The sequence below is a fragment of the Centropristis striata genome, chromosome 1, assembly GCF_030273125.1.
Source record: "Centropristis striata isolate RG_2023a ecotype Rhode Island chromosome 1, C.striata_1.0, whole genome shotgun sequence".
Taxonomy (NCBI): domain Eukaryota; kingdom Metazoa; phylum Chordata; class Actinopteri; order Perciformes; family Serranidae; genus Centropristis; species Centropristis striata.
Genome location: NC_081517.1, coordinates 4,788,161 through 4,805,076, shown reverse-complemented (window position 1 = coordinate 4,805,076; position 16,916 = coordinate 4,788,161). Strand labels below are relative to the sequence as shown.

Sequence of the window (16,916 nt, the reverse complement as noted above, 5' to 3'; positions counted from 1 at the left end):
TGATACTCCCATTATCTTCAATGGTCTGTGAGAACTTTAAGGGATAAAATCAACAGTAGTGCTATTTATCTAGACCAGGGGTCTCAAACTCAAAATTACCTGGGGGCCACTGGAGGCAGTAACAAAATGAACAAAAAAATACAGATAATTATTTAAAAAAAAGACACAAAATGACCAAAAAAATACACAAAATGACCAAAAAATACAGAGAATTATTAAAAAAAGACACAAAATTATTTAAAAAAGACACAAAATTATTTTAAAAAGACATTAAATTATTATCATTCATATAAAACTCACATTAAACTTTCATATCAAGGTGGGGGCCACAAAATACCGTCACAAGGGCCGCAATTGGCCCACGGACCGCGAGTTTGAGACCCATGATCTGGACTGTTTTGGTGTGATTTGCCTTGTGTAGAGATGTCTGCCTTCTCTTGAATATATTGGACAAAAATACATTTGAAAAACTCAACAGCAACATCTTTTTCCAGAAATAATGACCTGGTTTCTCAAGAAAATCCACAGTCACTGTCAGCAGTTTATTGTAAGAACTATACTAGAAAAATAATAGTTCATAGGTAGTTAGTTTAATAAAATCAAGCACTGCAGGTAAGGATGAAAATATACATTTTGGGTGAATTATTATTATTATATTATCATTCCTTTAATTTCAAAGCAACTTAATCAGTTTCTTATCCTTCAGCAACAATCATACAATATGTTTTTTAAAGACGGATAAGGTGCTGCCATGATGGAAAAAACAACATAAACACACAGAAACATGTGACCTGAGGATAGGTGCGAGCAGAAGGTTGGAAATTCAAACTAGACGATATGAACGTGCGTGGGCGCACGGCCCTCTGGGATGTGAATCAGAGGTCATTACCATACCGACAAGACAAAGACGTCTTTCTATCAAACAGGTGTTCAGTCCAGGGGACATGTCTTTACTCTCACATACCTGACAGGCTCCATCATTATCTACACTCCTTTAATTTCTATAGGAACGTTTTAGGTTCAATACAAACAATGAAATCACTGAAGTAGATGAGAGGAAAATAAAAATATTAACTTGCTCTTATTAGATATTATCTACTTCTGCTTTTTGATTATTAATGATACAAATACGTAATTGCTTTAACCCTCTGTAGTCACCAAAGCGCCAGCGCTTTACTTCTTCATGAGCTAAAAACAAAGCAGCGTTGAGCCCAGTTTTAGTTTGATGATGATATATCAAGTGGACATAAGGTCACATATATTTTGTATAAAAATATAGAACTGGATATAATCCACTTGTATGTTATATTTGCAACCTTTGTTCACATTTAAAATTCTTCATTGAGCATAATGGTGTTTTGGAAACACACAAAAAAATTCCATTTATGTTGGTTTTTCTTTGTTTCTTTTGGGTTCAAAATGTTGATCTCTTAAACTAGAGTGTTAGGTCTTTTTGGTTATTATCTTTATTTATTTTATCACATCACATGAACGTTTTAGGTAAAAAAAAAACAATGAAAACACTGAAGTAGGCTAGATGAGAGGAAAATAAAAATATTAACTTGCTCCTATTAGATATTAGCTACTACTACTTTTTAATTACTAATGATACCAATACCTAAATGCTTCAATGTTTATTAAACGCACAGTTTTTGAGATGGAGTGTTAGGTCTTTTTGGTTATTATCTTTATTTATTTTATTTTATCACATCACATGAATGTTTTAGGTTAAAAAAAACAATGAAAACACTGAAGTAGGCTAGATAAGAAGAAAATAAAAATATTAACTTGCTCCTATTAGATATTAGCTACTACTACTTTTTAATTACTAATGATACAAATACCTAATTGCTTCAATGTTTATTAAACGAACAGTTTTTAAAATAGAGTGTTAGGTCTTTTTGGTTATTATTTTTATTTATCTTATCACATCACATGAATGTTTTAGGTTATGTTTTAGGTTAAAAAAATATTAACTTGCTTAAAATATTATTAGCTACTACTACTTGTTGGTTATTAATGATACAAATACCTAATTGCTTCAATGTTTATTAAACGCACAGTTTTTGAGATAGAGTCTTAGGTATTTTTGGTTATTATTTTTATTTATTTTACCACATGATTAGCCTCCAGTTCTGCCTGATACCCCAAGCATATGTCTTCCTCTGCCAGACACCCATTATGCTTCATGCATTTTTGAAGACATCACGCCCAAGAGTTTACGCCACCTACCATCCTCTCCCTGCCTGCGGGCTGAAGGAGGGCAGCAGTGCGCCTCCTCCGCCTCCCACATCCCGGAGAACTGGCCGCGCGCCAGGATGGGATTGGCTTCCCGCTCCTGTCAGGGAGGAACCGGTGCGCCAGGATACCCAAATATGGACTGTCCGATATCAGTTTGGATCGCATGACTCAGCATCAGACTATATATCCTAACCGAAGGGAATCATGTTGAGAATGAAAGGCAAAGTGCTTGTTGGAGTGTTTAAAGTGTCCCAGTACAGCTGAAGAAGGCTCATTGTGTTCTTTTATTTTATTTTTATGTCTTTGAGCTGTGAGACACATTCACACTGACTTATTTTTAACACATAGGAACGAGTGCGGATGCGCACTTGAGTTATTTTATGTGTTTACCTGGGTTGAGTTTTCCCCCACGCCGAATAGGCCTCGTCTTGTTTACAGTCCTTGTTCCTGGCAACAACGTCATCAAGTGTGTCTGACAAGCCGGAGGCGGGGACCACAGAGGAAACAACCAATCAGCGGGTCGCTCGGTGCGCTCTAGGAGCCGGATGATATAAGTAGAGCTGAGCACGACGGCCGCCTGTCAGTAAAGAGGAAACAGACGCGGAGCTCACACTCAGAGCAGAATAAAGACTCTCCTACACACGAGTGGAATCAAAACATCTGAATTAGTCACTGGACTCCGCTTTGAATCCAAGGTACAAATCCACGACTCGGTACAGTACTGTTTTGGAAGTTTTGCTTTTGTTTTTGGGTCTTTGTGCTGAAGATTGAATCAATTGGGACACGAAAGCCTCGGTGTCCAAGCAGCATCTTTGCAGCGCACTCTTGTATATGACTGTCTTATTTTGAAATATGTCCACAATAATGGAACAACCTTTTTATGACGACTCGTTTCTCTCTGCTTATGGCCATCCAGGCGCAGCCCTGCCAGACTACAAGCTGCTAAAGCAGAATATGAACTTGAACTTCTCCGAGTCATATCGGAACTCAAACTTCAAGTCGCAGCACCTGCGCGCCGACGGTGATTTCTATTCAGCCGGGACGGCGGACGTGGGCTCACTGAAGCTCGCTTCTCCGGAACTGGAGCGACTGATCATCCAGAACAGCAACGGAGTCATCACTACAACACCGACACCTGCCCAGTACCACCTGTACAACCGCGGCATCACAGAGGAGCAGGAAGGCTTCGCTGAAGGTTTTGTCAAAGCGCTGGACGATCTGCACAAGATGAACCAGATGGCTCCTCCAAACGTCTCCATCGGTGGCGTGGCATGTGGCGTCCCCGGCGGCGTTGTGTGCTCGGCTCCAGCCTCGGTGTTCGGCTCCTCCATGCAGCAAGAAGCTCTCGAGTACACCACCCTGAGCAGCTGCACCACAAACCCCAGCCTGTCCTCTGCAGCCAGCTACCCCTCCACCACCATCAGCTACCTGCCGCACCAGTACCAGCATCCCCAGGCCATTGCGCACGGAACTCACCATTTCCAGCACCCCTTGGCCAGTGCGGGCATCCACTCGGGCATCCACTCGGGCATCCACTCGCAGCGGTTCGGCGGGTTGAAAGAGGAACCTCAGACGGTCCCGGACATGCTGAGCAGCGACGGGTCTCCTCCCATGTCCCCCATCGATCTGGAGAATCAGGACCGGATGAAAGCGGAGCGCAAGAGGCTGAGGAACCGGCTCGCAGCCTCCAAGTGTCGGAGGCGCAAGCTGGAGCGCATCTCTCGCCTGGAGGACAAGGTGAAAGTGCTGAAAACGGACAACGCCGGACTGTCAAACACGGCGTCGGTGCTGCGGGAGCAGGTGGCCCAACTCAAACAGAAAGTCATGACACATGTGAGCAGTGGCTGCCAGCTCATGTTAGCGCCCAAAGTGAAGTCGTACTGAAGAAACAATGCACTTTTAAAAACACTGGACAATAACTGCACTGACAATGAACAATGTCTTTATACATTGTAGCCTACAAGAAAAAGAACTGGACCATTATGGTTTCTACGGCTGGAAGAGAAGCAGCAGAAATCATAAAAGACTAAAACACTTAGGGCATTTTTGAATAAGTTTTTAAAAGTGTCGTCTTGGCTTTGCCTGTTTACATTTTACTTTAAATGCGATCTGTGATACATTCTTATGTAACTTATTTGTGTTTGTCGGGTTGAGCCTGATGAGCTTGTGTTTTTTACTTGTACAGTATATATTTAAGTAAATGAAAATATGAAACTAAGCTGTATGTGTTGTGGTTTCTTATTGAAGTTATTTTAAACCGCCACCTCTCGGGGTTATTACGGTAATTCTCGTTAACAAACCCACAGTGTTGTCGGTGATCTTTTTTCTTGTCAGCAGTTACAAGTTTACAGCGGCAGCAGTTGCTTGACGTTGGAGACGTCCCAGCGTAGGATTGTTTCCCTATTGACGTACATACGTCAGTCCATATATGGTCAATTTTGCTGGCAAACGTCACAAAAGCAAAAGGTTTCCGGGAACTCCCTCCTACATTGCCCGTCAGAAGGGCTGCGCGCTCCCCTTCACACCACAATGTGTGTGTATGTGTGTGTGTAAATGAAGGTTTGTCAATGAGTTGCTTATTCTAGTGAAGGGAGTTTCCCCATTCTGCTTTCAATTTCCCAAAACAACTCGTGAGAACACAAGGTCAGGAAAATTGTTTAAAAAAAAAAAAAAGGTTCCAGAAAAACATGCAGAGTAGACTTTCTGTTTGATGGTTATGAGCTAGGGTGAACTTACAAGAATAAGTCAACAAAAGCAGAAATACATAGAGTAGAGGTGACAATATAAGATTTTTTTTACAGAAATTAGTCAATATTTGGTTATGAACTGCCATACAAATCAGGATTATTTTATCTCTAGAGTGGTTTCTATGGTTTTATATAAATAATGGCATTGATTGTGTGGTTACTGGGGTGAAATCATGTTACTTAGAAGAAAAAAAAACTTAATTTCCCTGGAAAGGATTTAAGATAAAATGAAAAGGGGCAGTGGGATAGATACAGATGACAATTTTTTCAATGAGAATTATCTGGAATTGGGACAGTCATGCAGTCAGCGTTAACTCATGTGAAACAATCCAATCTTTCCCAATAATCTACATAACCATTTGGCAATGACAGGTTGTTGTTCTGAGTCAAAACCACAATAAGTCCAACATTAACAAACACATCCTTGTGACGTACTCCGATCCTGAGCCAGGAACTGGACTGATGCACCGAGTTAATCCCAAATATGTCTGTTTGAATAATACTTCCAAGTGGTAAAGTCACTAAACAGATTCAGAAAAGGGAGTATGGCGCCATCTAGAGGCCAAATGTGGAATCACTCTAAATATGTACAGCAGTCAGACACAAAACACAGCAACACTTTTTCCACTGCTTTAATAAAAGATGGTAGCAAATTATTAAGTTACAGCAAGGAAAAATAGCAATACTTTTTTCTGAAAAAGGAAACAAACAACTATAGTTTCAGTGCTTGAGACTATGAGGTCGCCCCACCAATTGTACATTGGACGTACAAGAAAGACTTGCAACAAAAGGTTGATCTAAGAAGTTTCGGGGTTTGGTTGGGTTTTTAGATTGGACGCCATGAGACACTGCTTCACAGGGAAACCTCAGCTGAAGGCAAGTGCTATTGTTAGGAAGTCGGCTAGAAGATCTTCACATTTACTGCTTGGAGAAGAAGGCTTTGCTCTTCTCCACGTCGGGGACGATGGTGTCACTTCCTGGTTTCCAGCCGGCGGGGCACACTGTGAGGAGAACAAGGTGTAAGTAACGGACATTGAACTTTGCATGTCCTCTCTGAGGACAAAGCCCCTGAGTGAATACCCTGAAGGCTAAACCAATGCTGCAAGGCTATGCACACAAACTAAACTCACAAAGTCAGCTTACAGGTTTTACTTTTAAACTTTGTGTTCTATACAGCTTAGATTACATTTGATCTTTGTTTGCACTAGATGGATAGATAGATAGATAGATTACTTTATTCATCCCCGAAGGGAAATTCGGTTGTCACAGCAGTCCGGTATTCAAGTACAATAAAATACAATAGAATAAAATACTGAGGTAGCATAAATAAAAATAGAAAACAAAGCACAGAATAGAACAAGGACACTTAAGAAGTTAAAAAAGAAGATCAGTTGGTAGGTTGGCAAGATGATGGTTATTATAATTATACTGGTGATATGATGGCAACAATGCTATAGTGACTAGACGGTATATAATAATAATAATAGTACAGTATATAATATAACATGTAATAATGTGTGTGTAACTATGTGTATGACTTTGAATATTTTATATTTAAATCTGTCCTGTACTTTAATGAAAGAATGTATAATTTTATCCTTTACCCCCACTTCTGCTATTGCTACTTCTTTGAGGCAATATAAAAAAAAGACTGTATGAAAAGTACTGCAAGAGTTCAATGGATAGATTTACAATGATTTCCTATATAGCTTATAAATACGTTATCTACACAATATGTGGTACAAAAATACTATTTAGCATTTAGTGGGCACTGGATTCTTTTGTGTGGTTTTTTTTCCCCCTCAAAGTAACAACAACATAAAAAACAAAACAAAAAAACGATAATGAAGACGTGGAACTGTTCAGGCACAAGGTCGTGTTCACGCTACAAGGTTCATACACTTTTTCAGTGGTCAAATTAAAGCACTTTAAGGACTTTTAAGGTCCATTTTCAAGCTTTTCCAGGACCTTCCAACAGAGATGGTTTTACACTTTTAACAACCAAAAGTACAGATTGCTAATCTCAATATTCAATATTCATTTTTTTTTTTTCATTGAACATGTGATTATCTATAGTCAGATTACAGTAAGAATTTCAAGCATTTTTAAGTACCTTATCCAAAATCCAAGCACTTTTCAAACCTTGAAAAGACACTAGAATTTAAGCATTTAAGGATTTCAAGCAGCCGTACGAACCCTGATTTTACTAAAAATGTTTTTCTAACCAATTAAATGCTAGCAGTGAGATGTGCTTTACAAATTATCTAAAAACACAGTTTATTATGTAAACTAGATCAATAAAAGTTATACAGATGCATCTCAGTCCACTTCCAGTAGTTCAAATCAAACAGCCTCAACCAAGTATTGAGTCATATAGATGGAAATACTTTTCAGAGGCCAAAATAAAACCGCAAAATAAAAAAAACTTGTTTGCTTTTATTTTGACGTTCTTACCATAACGCTTAGTAAATACAAGCACTCGGAAAACAAGTGGAGGCTGACTGGCCGCGCCGTGTGCTCTGCTCTCTTCCAGTAACGTTAGCAGCCATCTGCTGTAACGGGCAGTCTAACCCATATACAGTCTATGGTGAAACCTCACTCAGACACTCTAGTGATGCTGAGTGTTTGCTTGGTTGCGGTTGTTATGACACCTCAAGTGTTTGAGGTCCTGGCAGCTAAAAAAAATAAAACAATCCCCTATTCTGTAGCGGGCATACTATAGCAGCGGTGGGGTGTCGCTATCAAATTAGTTTAGCTGAAACTCCAGAACCTCGGCTCGCAATGTTGATGCACACCGAATTTGCAGAACCAGGAGCGCTGACCAATCAGAGCAGAGCTGCCTTTTTTCAGGAGTGGGTCTTAAAGAGACAGGCGCTAAAATAGTGTTTCAGACGGACAGTATGAGAAAAATGTGTTTAACATTAAAATAAATATGTTCTACTAAAAATAAAAAAAACATGAATTATGCAGAAACTTTAAACTACAGTGCCCATGTTCATAGTACAGAAATAGTGTGTAACTGTGCAACAATGTGGCTCATTAATGAACAACAGTGAAGTCTGTAAAACGGAGGAATAAGTGGTGTCAGGCTTTGGATAAACAGACTCAAGAGCTGCTGCTGGCACTTAGCGGCGGATGGTTCGAACATTTAATACCTCATCAGATGACGTTTATTACTTTTTAATGGCCTTGTTTTTGGCCAATTTCATTAACTACCTTTTAAAACGCCTGGCAACCCTGAGTAGGTAGACTTGGCACCATGTGAGAAAAAAATTCAAGAACTTTATTCAAAACAAAAAGCACTTTCAAACCTTAAAAGCCCCACATTAACCCATTTAAACTGGGAAAGCACTACCACATTTCTACCATTAAAACCTGTTGGGGCGCTGTTGTGTTATTCTACCATTAAACACGGGAAATCGGATACGTCGTTTTGTAGTATTTGTAGTTTTTTCCCCACCTATTTTTGGTCTCTTGGCCAATGAAATGCATCAGAATACGTGTGGGAGTGTCGCAATGCATCATGGGACTTTTCCAGAACTGAAATCATGGCGGAAGACGACTATAGCGGAGGGAGCTCAGATATAACAGCTATAAGCTCTCAAATACTTTTTGAATTTCATTTCTATCTGCTACAGAGGCTGAAAAATCTATTTCATTTATTTAGTAGGAAGTGTTGACACTTCTGTTGAATTTCCAGAAAAACTTCAGGTTTTAGGGGCTTATTTTAAAATCGCCCAGAGGTTTTACAGGCATTTTTTCCAGGCGTTTTAGGCCTAAATGGGTTGAAATTCAAGTGTAAAGGATTTCCGGTACCTGTGTGAACCCTGTAACTGAAGGAAGACCATTAGACTAGGGGTATTTACTCACCCTCTCCATGTTTGTCAGTGTGCTGGAAGGCCTGGACCAGGCGCAGAGTCTCATCCACAGAGCGACCCACAGGCAGGTCATTGATGGTGATCTGCCTCAAGATGCCCTTGTCGTCGATCACAAACAGACCCCTGAGAGGCACAAAAATAGCATTGCAGAACAGACATTTCTGGTCATTGACGCAGGCACTGACTGAGGTGGATGTGCATATGGAAAAGCTATTCTTACACACAAATATGTAAATTAGGATGCTGAACGGTACACTGGTAGCCTCAGTGTAACATTTCAATGGCAATATGACTATAGATTTTTGCATTTAAGTTCTTTAGTCTCATCACATGCTTATATTATTTTAGTACTCATTATACAGCAAAGTTAGTATTGCTCCACTGCACAGTGGCTGCTGGTCTTTTATTAAAAACATATCGTCACCCTGTTAAAATAATCGCCTAACTCATTTTTTCAAGTTTTGCAGGAAACACAAAAACGTCACCAAAAGTGTAACATATGACATTTATTGATCATTTCACTCAAAAAGGATGTAACAAAGGATGGCTATTGGCATAGTAATAACACTGTGTAAATTATGTAAGTTAAGAGAAAAAAATGACTTAAGGAATTTTTTGAACATGCCTTTGTGACTTAAGCAAGATATGGTAACACTTTATTTTGAAGGTGTCTACATAAGAGTGACACAAGCCTGTCAGAAACATGACATGACAAGTATCATTAGCATTAATGTTACTTCAAAGTGTCATTAATGTTCATGACACATCCCATGTCATGTTTATGACACGCTCATGTCACTCTTATGTAGACACCTTCAAAATAAAGTGTTACCAATATTAGTGTCAACAAAATAAATTGATAAACCAAACAATCTCCCTCTAGCTCTTCTTTGCTGGGTTCTTATCTGATGACTATGAATGTGGCAAATTGTCAAAGAAGTGATAATCTTAAAGGGTTAAAATCACATTATCTGATCAACTGAGGATGGAGGTGATTTTACCATAGGCCACCGGCGTCATGGGGAGATGATTTAGGCAAAAAAACAACCGTATTTCCTCAAATAGTAGCCGGGGCTTCTATTAATAAAAAAATCAGTTTGGGACCCGGCTAATAATAGGGGCAGGCTATTATTTGAAGGAGGCTTTTATTAAAAAAAAAGAAAATCAGAGCAGCTCTGACCGGCACTTTTTAGAGTGTTTTACACAGCGCATTGTAGCCAGTTACCTGAATGTCGGCCATATTGGAAGTACTCGGATGTAAACAAACAATGAACAGCTGAATGTTCATTTTAAGCAGGATTTAAAATGTCTAAACTACTAAAAAGCCCAGAAGAACGTGCGTAAACGGCTCGACTTTACAGAGAATGACTAGGACAGCGGGAGAAACAACCATATTTACCTACAGTACTAACTCGTGTGGCCAAACAGGTTCAAAATACAGGTCAAATACCCGTCAAATGATGTTTCCTGAATGGTGTTCTCCGTAGCATCACCCCCGCGGTTGGAGTTAGGATTTAAGTTTAAGTAAACTTGGGCTCATGTTAACAACTTAAAGAAGGACTGGTTGGGGTCAGTATTTACTAAAAACTGTTTTTACACCCGGTTACTAAATGAGGCCGGTCATTAATAGGGTAACAGTGTGACGATATTACAATCACACAAGCAGTTTTGCTGACCTGTACGCCATGCCGCCGTCCTCCTTCAGCACACCGTACTGTCTGGAGATCTCCTTGGTGAGGTCTGCCACAAGGGGGATTTTCATGTTACCCAGACCTCCCTGCTTCCTCGGTGTGTTGATCCTGTTGGGGGAAAAAAATATAGATGCAAAAATTAGAGAACACAGTGCATCTTTAGGTATTTTATGGAAAATTATAAAACTCAGGTGATGTTACAAATAAAGACAAAGCGCAAAATGCTTCAAAAAAAGAGAAGAAAATGTGTCCATAGAGCAAGGGTCTCACACTCAAATTACCTGGGGGCCGCCGGAGGCAGTATCAAAATTACCAACAAAAAAAAAAAAAGACAAAAAATTCCCCAAAAAAAGACACAAAATTACAAAAAAAATACAGAGAATTATTAAAAAAAGACAATTATTTAAAAAAAAAAAACGAAACAATTATTAAACAAAAGACACAAAATTACAAAAAAAGACATTAAATTACCAAAAAGTAATTAAAGGGACCTTCCAACACAAAATGCCCAAAAATACACAAAATTACCAAAAAAAAGACACAAAAAGACAGAAAATGGCCAAAAATTAGAGTTGTCAAAAGTATCGATACTTAAAAAAGTATCAATTCTAATAAAATACTTAAAGTATCGATACTAAAACGTATCCGGATACGATACTCTTTCTCAAAAGTATCAAGTATCTGAAGCTTGTTATCATAGTTGCAGTTTCTTTTTTGCACAACTGTTTTTTTTATTATAAATATTTAACCTGTGGTTCTGTACAAGACACAAAATAACCCAAAAAGTAATCAAAGGGACCTTCCACACACAACACGGTAAAGTGCCATTTATATAAAACTCACATTAAACTTTCATATCAAGGTGGGGGCCACAAAATATCGTCACGAGGGCCACAACTGGCCCGCGGGCCACGAGTTTGAGACCCATGCCATAGAGTATGGGTGGACAAAATAAATGAACATACGCTGCCAATAAAAAGCACCTGTTGGAATGTTTAAACACTTTATAATTGATGCAAACAAAAGCATGCCTCCTTACAACCTACAGTGATGTAAATACATCAGAAGACAGTCTAAATGAGGCAATATTTCCAAATTGTCTGTCAGATTAAATAGAATAGTTAAACTTCCAAACAATTTGTTTTATTAGAATTGTGCTGGTGCAATTAATGAGCCTGATTTCTGCACGTCTATTTTTTTTCCCCCATTCAGAGACCGTTACCTCTGAACTTATCAAGAGCGTGCAGAGAAGCACAGTGACGGGAGAAACACTGATAAACTGGGTGGGTGGAGCTCCAAAACGTCATCAGAAGTTTCTACCTCTGGATGTTCTTATCTCATTAGTCATTTCACCCTCATCCTACCAACATATTTGACAAGATGTTAACTAATTTCTTCGCAAAACAGTAGCAATTCATCACACTGTTAAAATAATCGCCATAATCCAGTGAGACTGGAGGAGGACAAATTTAAAAGAATATGGAAAAATTGGTGTACATAAAACCAATTAGGTCCGACTTTATCTGAGATGACCATCATTAGAAGGAAAAGTACTCTGGCTCGTAGCTACAGAAGTTGAAAAGTTATGTTGTTTTTTTGTTTTTTTATTATAATTATTTCTAATTTGATTTATTGTTTTTTTTTTCTTTTATGAATATTATTTTTATTTCTCTAATTTTGCTACACTGGAACAAATTGCTGTTTGATTAATCATAATTTTTGTTAATAAATTGAGTTGCACAATTTTATTGGAGGATATACACAAATTATTATTATACAAAGTTATTTTATATCTGATCCAAGATGAGGATACATTATTGGAGGGGTTCGATTAATGTATACCAGATGTAAGCAAAATGTTTGTTAAAATGTTCAGTAACGCTTTATATTAAGGTCCTTGTAATAACCATTAATTAACAAGTAATAAGGCCCTTGTAAGTCCTTACAAGATGCTTATTAACATTGTGTGTTTATAAGCTTATATAAGTATTAATAATGGCATTACAAACACCCATGACCCACCCATTATGTCTTTGCCATGCCTTTATTAATCTTATTTTGTTTGCTTATTGATATTAAAATATACTTTATTGCTCATCTATTATAAATTAACTATGCTTTTTGCAACTACCGGATCTAAAGCGAGAACAATGCCTTATTACTTGTTAATTAATGGTTATTAAGGACCTTATTATAAAGCGTTACCAAATGTTCCAGTCAATAAAAAGAAAGTTACAAAAAAAAATAATAATAATTGCCTAAGTCATTTTTTGTCAAAATTGTTTAAAAAAAAAAAAAAAAAAAAATCTAAATTCTCTTATAAATATATGCTTTTCAAAACCCAAAGTGTACATTATATGTCAAATGTACTGTTTTATCTGTATTTCCTGACTTCATTTGCACGAGAATTTATTTTGCCTAAATCATCTCCTCATAGCCACCTATGGTAAAATCACCTCCATCCTCAGTTGATCAGATCATGTGATTTTACCCCTTTAAGATAATCACTTCTTTGACAATTTGCCACATTCATAGGCATCAGATAAGAACATCAAGTAAAAAAATGAGGCAGCCAAACTGAAATAAGCCTGGCTTGTTTATAAAAACTCACTTTATAGAACAGGCCCCTGACTGGATATTTGTATTTCCTGGCATATCACAGCTTCCAAGTGCACACTAACTTCAAAAGTATGGATTAAAACAGTAAACACACATTCTATTCATTCCTTGTGTGTTTTAGTGTGTAAATGTTTTCAAAGCTTTTTCTGTAAAGTCAATGTTTACTGTGATATTAGCCGAGCCCCACGTTGTTTATCTGTTGTGACAAATAGAATAGCCTCAAAATAGAATAACCCTCGCGGCCTCTTTAAAATTACCTTACACCTTAAGGTCCATAAACGGTCCCTCTCATTCAAGTGTCATAAAAATGTGACATAAATATTTGTTTTCACTTCCACCGCATCAAACCTTTTAGCAGCTTGTAAAAATATGCAATATTTTCATAAATAAGGTGGTATAAAGTGGAATATTTGAGGTGAGGTTATTACAGCCTTGACTGGGTCAATAATTGATAACTCCTTTATATCAATCCAAACACACCAAGAACATTTTTATGGTGTTCAGCTTTTTCATTGCCATGCATTTTGCAAGGTAAGAGAACCATTGAAACTGTGTGATTCAGTTCTGCTGCCCCTGGTGGTTTGAGGAGGGTCATGGGACCTAAAACCTATTTTCCCTTTATTTTGAAGGGAGAGGCTTAGATTATTTGGTATTCATGGGAAAAGCATTATATTATGCCGGGATTACAGTATCAAAAACATGTTTATAATGGGAGTCAATGGGACCAAAACGGGCCTTAAGGGTAAGTGTGAGTGTTAAGCGTATCTCATTCTATACACCTTGTAAAAGAGGAATTTGGAATTTTTAAAAATTATAATAAAAAAACAAACCCTGGCCAAGTTTCATACAATTAGCCTTTAAACCGACCGATATATTAAGAATCAAAAACATAAAATTTGCTGAATGTACATGTTTACTAAAGATAGAAAAAAACTTGTTTAAGCAGCTCTGCATAACCCGTTTCACATATTGGCTGTGTGGGTGATATGTCGAAAGTGTTGGCTCAGGACCAGAGTTCCTACTGCACACTATCACACAGATTAGTCTAAAACTGAAGCTAGGGTTTCCTTTGAGTTAGCAGGATTCTCACCATGCCAAGTGACTGAAGTGAGAGTCGACGGAGCAGCCGATGACCTCGCAGCCGACCTTGCGGAACTCCTCGGCCCGGTCGCTGAAAGCAATGATCTCAGTGGGACACACGAATGTGAAGTCCAGGGGGTAGAAGAAGAAGACCACATACTTTCCTGGAGAGCACAGAGGGACATGATTAAACAAGTGATTGATTCTGATCAACTAATGTTAACATAAATTAACATTCATTTAAATACTTCTTCTACCAACACTACAAAGCCCAGCTGCAGAAACTCCATTTTTGGTCAAAATTGAGTGTATGAGCCATATTAATTTTTGTATTTCATGTGATTTTGCTCCATGCCACTGGGGGAAACTGTGTTTACTGTGTGGCTCAGCTGACCTCGGGTCAGTGCTTTAATGGCACTTTATTTCGACAGCGTTTGTATTGTGTGTATGTATTCTAGGCGAGATCTTGCATGTTGCAAAACCACAACATCCAACTCAAAACCAAGCAGTAATTGCACTTACCACAGTCTGCTTTGGATTTATATACTAATTTAAACATAAAAATAATTTAAAAAAAATGTGTATTTGAAAGGGAAATTATTATCTAGATAGTGATGAAGTAAAAAAGTGAGATAAAATTATATTAACATTTCTTTATAATATTAAGTCTAAAATACACACATCTTTGAATAGAGTTGTTAAACACTTTTACTGCATTGCATTACTATTAGAACCTATTACAGCAATGCAGTAACTATGTTTTTGTGGTCAAAAGGTCAAATAAATCATGATTTTTGAGCATAAAATTACATCATCAATACATGTAGAAATAAGTGTCATATTACGTATATCTACATATTTGGCTGGCCAGTTAAAACATGTTAAAAAAAAACATTAAAGCAGTTTTTCTCAGTTTTACCTTTTGCGTAGGTACTGCAGATAGACTTTGTACATGGTCTATTTGAAACAACACCAAGTTACCTTTGTAGTCTGACAGCTTGATGTCCTTGAACTGGCCATCAACAACAGCTGTGGCTGTGAAGTCTGGGGCGGTCTCGCCAATCTTAGCATTACCAGCAGACATGGTGGTGGCGGCGGGAAATGACTGATGGAGAGATAGCACATATAGTTATCAGAAAATTCCTGAAGCTCATAAACCGTCGTAGTAAACTTCAGCTGGGTGGAGCTCTGAAATCCTCAACATAAAGCAAAAAAAAAAAAAAAAAAAAAAAAAGAGACTTAACCAAACAGCCAAGCTGTTTCACACGAAACAGGTTTTTTGGTCATTTTGTGTCATTTTTTTGTCATTTTGGGTCTTTTTTTGGGTCGTTTTGTGTCTTTTGTCATTTTGTGTCTTTTTTTTGTCATTTTGTGTCTTTTTTTAGTCGTTTTGTGTCTTTTTTTAGTCGTTTTGTGTCTTTTTAGTCCTTTAGTCCAACATAAAATGTGATTTTGGATCTTTTTTTTACTTTTAAAAACACTATCGCACTCAATAAAGATGATTTTAAATGTTGCAAATGTGAACAAAGGTTGCAAATATAACATACAAGAGGGTTCCATCCAGTTCTATCATTTGATACTAAATATATTTGAGCTTGTCTCCAGTTTTACTTGGTATATCATCATCAAAGTAAAACTGGCCTTATGGAGTTTACAGCCAGAACTTTTTAGAGGTAAATTTACAGTAGGGCTCCACGCTGCTTTGCTTTCTAATCTGGATATTTCGCACATCATTGATCATTTGTGCACAGCCCAAAAGCTTATTCAGTTTGGAAAACCATGTAAAGTCACATGCAAGTCATGTTAGGCCCTGAGGGAACAATAGCCTATTAGGGGGATTACATAACCATGACAAGCAAAACTAATAAAACGATACTTAATGGACGTACACATATTTTACAAGAGAGGTCTCCATGTTATATGTTTTAAATCAAGTTTGAACTTTTGCAGCCTCACAGAAATGAAGAATAAAACAAGTTTTCACACTAAACAGCAGGCCTTATCAGCAGCCATGAGGTGCTTAATCTGTTAGATAGCTACAGTTTGGTGGCCAACACCAAGATTTGCATATTAAACAAAATCTGATTCGAGTGTTTTTATCATAGCTGTCAAAAAAAAAAGACAAAAGCTAACAATGCCTCGTCGTCTTTAATGTTTATGGATACTTGAACGCATGCAGCAGACATTACTTGGTCAAAGTTCAGCGCTCTAGGTCAAAGCTTTACAATCTAAAGTCGTTTGCGAAATGTGCTGGTAGCAACAAAGCGAGGATTGCATGGAGCAGTTTCTCTCCTGCGAGCTGCAGCACAGGGACAAAGAAAGAGGAGAAACAGGCCCAAAACACTGAGGAGAAGGAGGGAGCAGCTGACCCGCACTGCCTGCATAGCTCCACGGTAGCTGCATGGAGAAAGCCGGCTTCTTTGTTCTCTCTTTGTTCAGCTAAACACAGTTAAGTGCTCACTTCGAGCCGTGCAGACAGAATATAAACGTCTGACAGTAAAGAGGCACATGAAGGAACAATTTGTAACTCACCTGTCTTTGCGTAAAGCCGAGGAGAAAGTTGTCAGAGCGGAGGTCTGCTGCTGGCAGGAGGAGAGACTCAAAAGGAGGGACGGCAGAGAGCAAGAAGTAGGCGGGACCAGCTGTGGCCTCCGGAAGTG

At 38.1% G+C, this 16,916-nt stretch overlaps 2 protein-coding genes across 3 annotated transcripts; one reads left to right on the top strand and one right to left on the bottom strand.

Moving 5' to 3' along the window:
* Nucleotides 1-2,418: 2,418 nt before the first annotated feature.
* Nucleotides 2,419-4,459, top strand: LOC131992162 (transcription factor JunB-like). Of its 2 annotated transcripts, XM_059357748.1 has the most exons (2): nucleotides 2,419-2,936; nucleotides 3,158-4,459. In XM_059357748.1, the coding sequence occupies exon 2, from the start codon at nucleotides 3,196-3,198 to the stop codon at nucleotides 4,123-4,125; it is 930 nt and encodes a 309-aa protein (XP_059213731.1). In that variant the 5' UTR covers nucleotides 2,419-2,936; nucleotides 3,158-3,195; the 3' UTR covers nucleotides 4,126-4,459. The 2 variants fall into 2 exon arrangements, with proteins under 2 accessions (XP_059213731.1, XP_059213658.1); XM_059357675.1 differs by having other exon boundaries at nucleotides 2,807-4,459.
* Nucleotides 4,460-5,604: 1,145 nt separating this feature from the next.
* On the bottom strand, nucleotides 5,605-16,916 carry prdx2 (peroxiredoxin 2). Its single transcript, XM_059331635.1, has 6 exons — nucleotides 16,789-16,916; nucleotides 15,238-15,361; nucleotides 14,267-14,420; nucleotides 10,543-10,665; nucleotides 8,859-8,989; nucleotides 5,605-5,989 (listed from the first exon to the last, which is right to left on the bottom strand). Exons 2-6 carry the CDS (start codon nucleotides 15,338-15,340, stop codon nucleotides 5,907-5,909), a joined length of 594 nt encoding a protein of 197 aa, XP_059187618.1. The 5' UTR covers nucleotides 15,341-15,361; nucleotides 16,789-16,916; the 3' UTR covers nucleotides 5,605-5,906.

What these genes read in the sequence shown, in the direction of transcription:
- LOC131992162 (XM_059357675.1), top strand. Translation starts at nt 3,094, where the DNA reads ATGTCCACAATAATGGAACAACCTTTTTATGACGACTCGTTTCTCTCT.
- prdx2 (XM_059331635.1), bottom strand. Translation starts at nt 15,340, where the DNA reads ATGTCTGCTGGTAATGCTAAGATTGGCGAGACCGCCCCAGACTTCACA. An exon ending in GACGGCGGCATGGCGTACAG is followed by an intron (nt 8,990 to 10,542) that starts GTCAGCAAAACT and finishes TGTGCCTCTCAG; the next exon opens with GGGTCTGTTTGTGATCGACG. An exon ending in CACTGACAAACATGGAGAGG is followed by an intron (nt 5,990 to 8,858) that starts GTGAGTAAATAC and finishes TTCTCCTCACAG; the next exon opens with TGTGCCCCGCCGGCTGGAAA.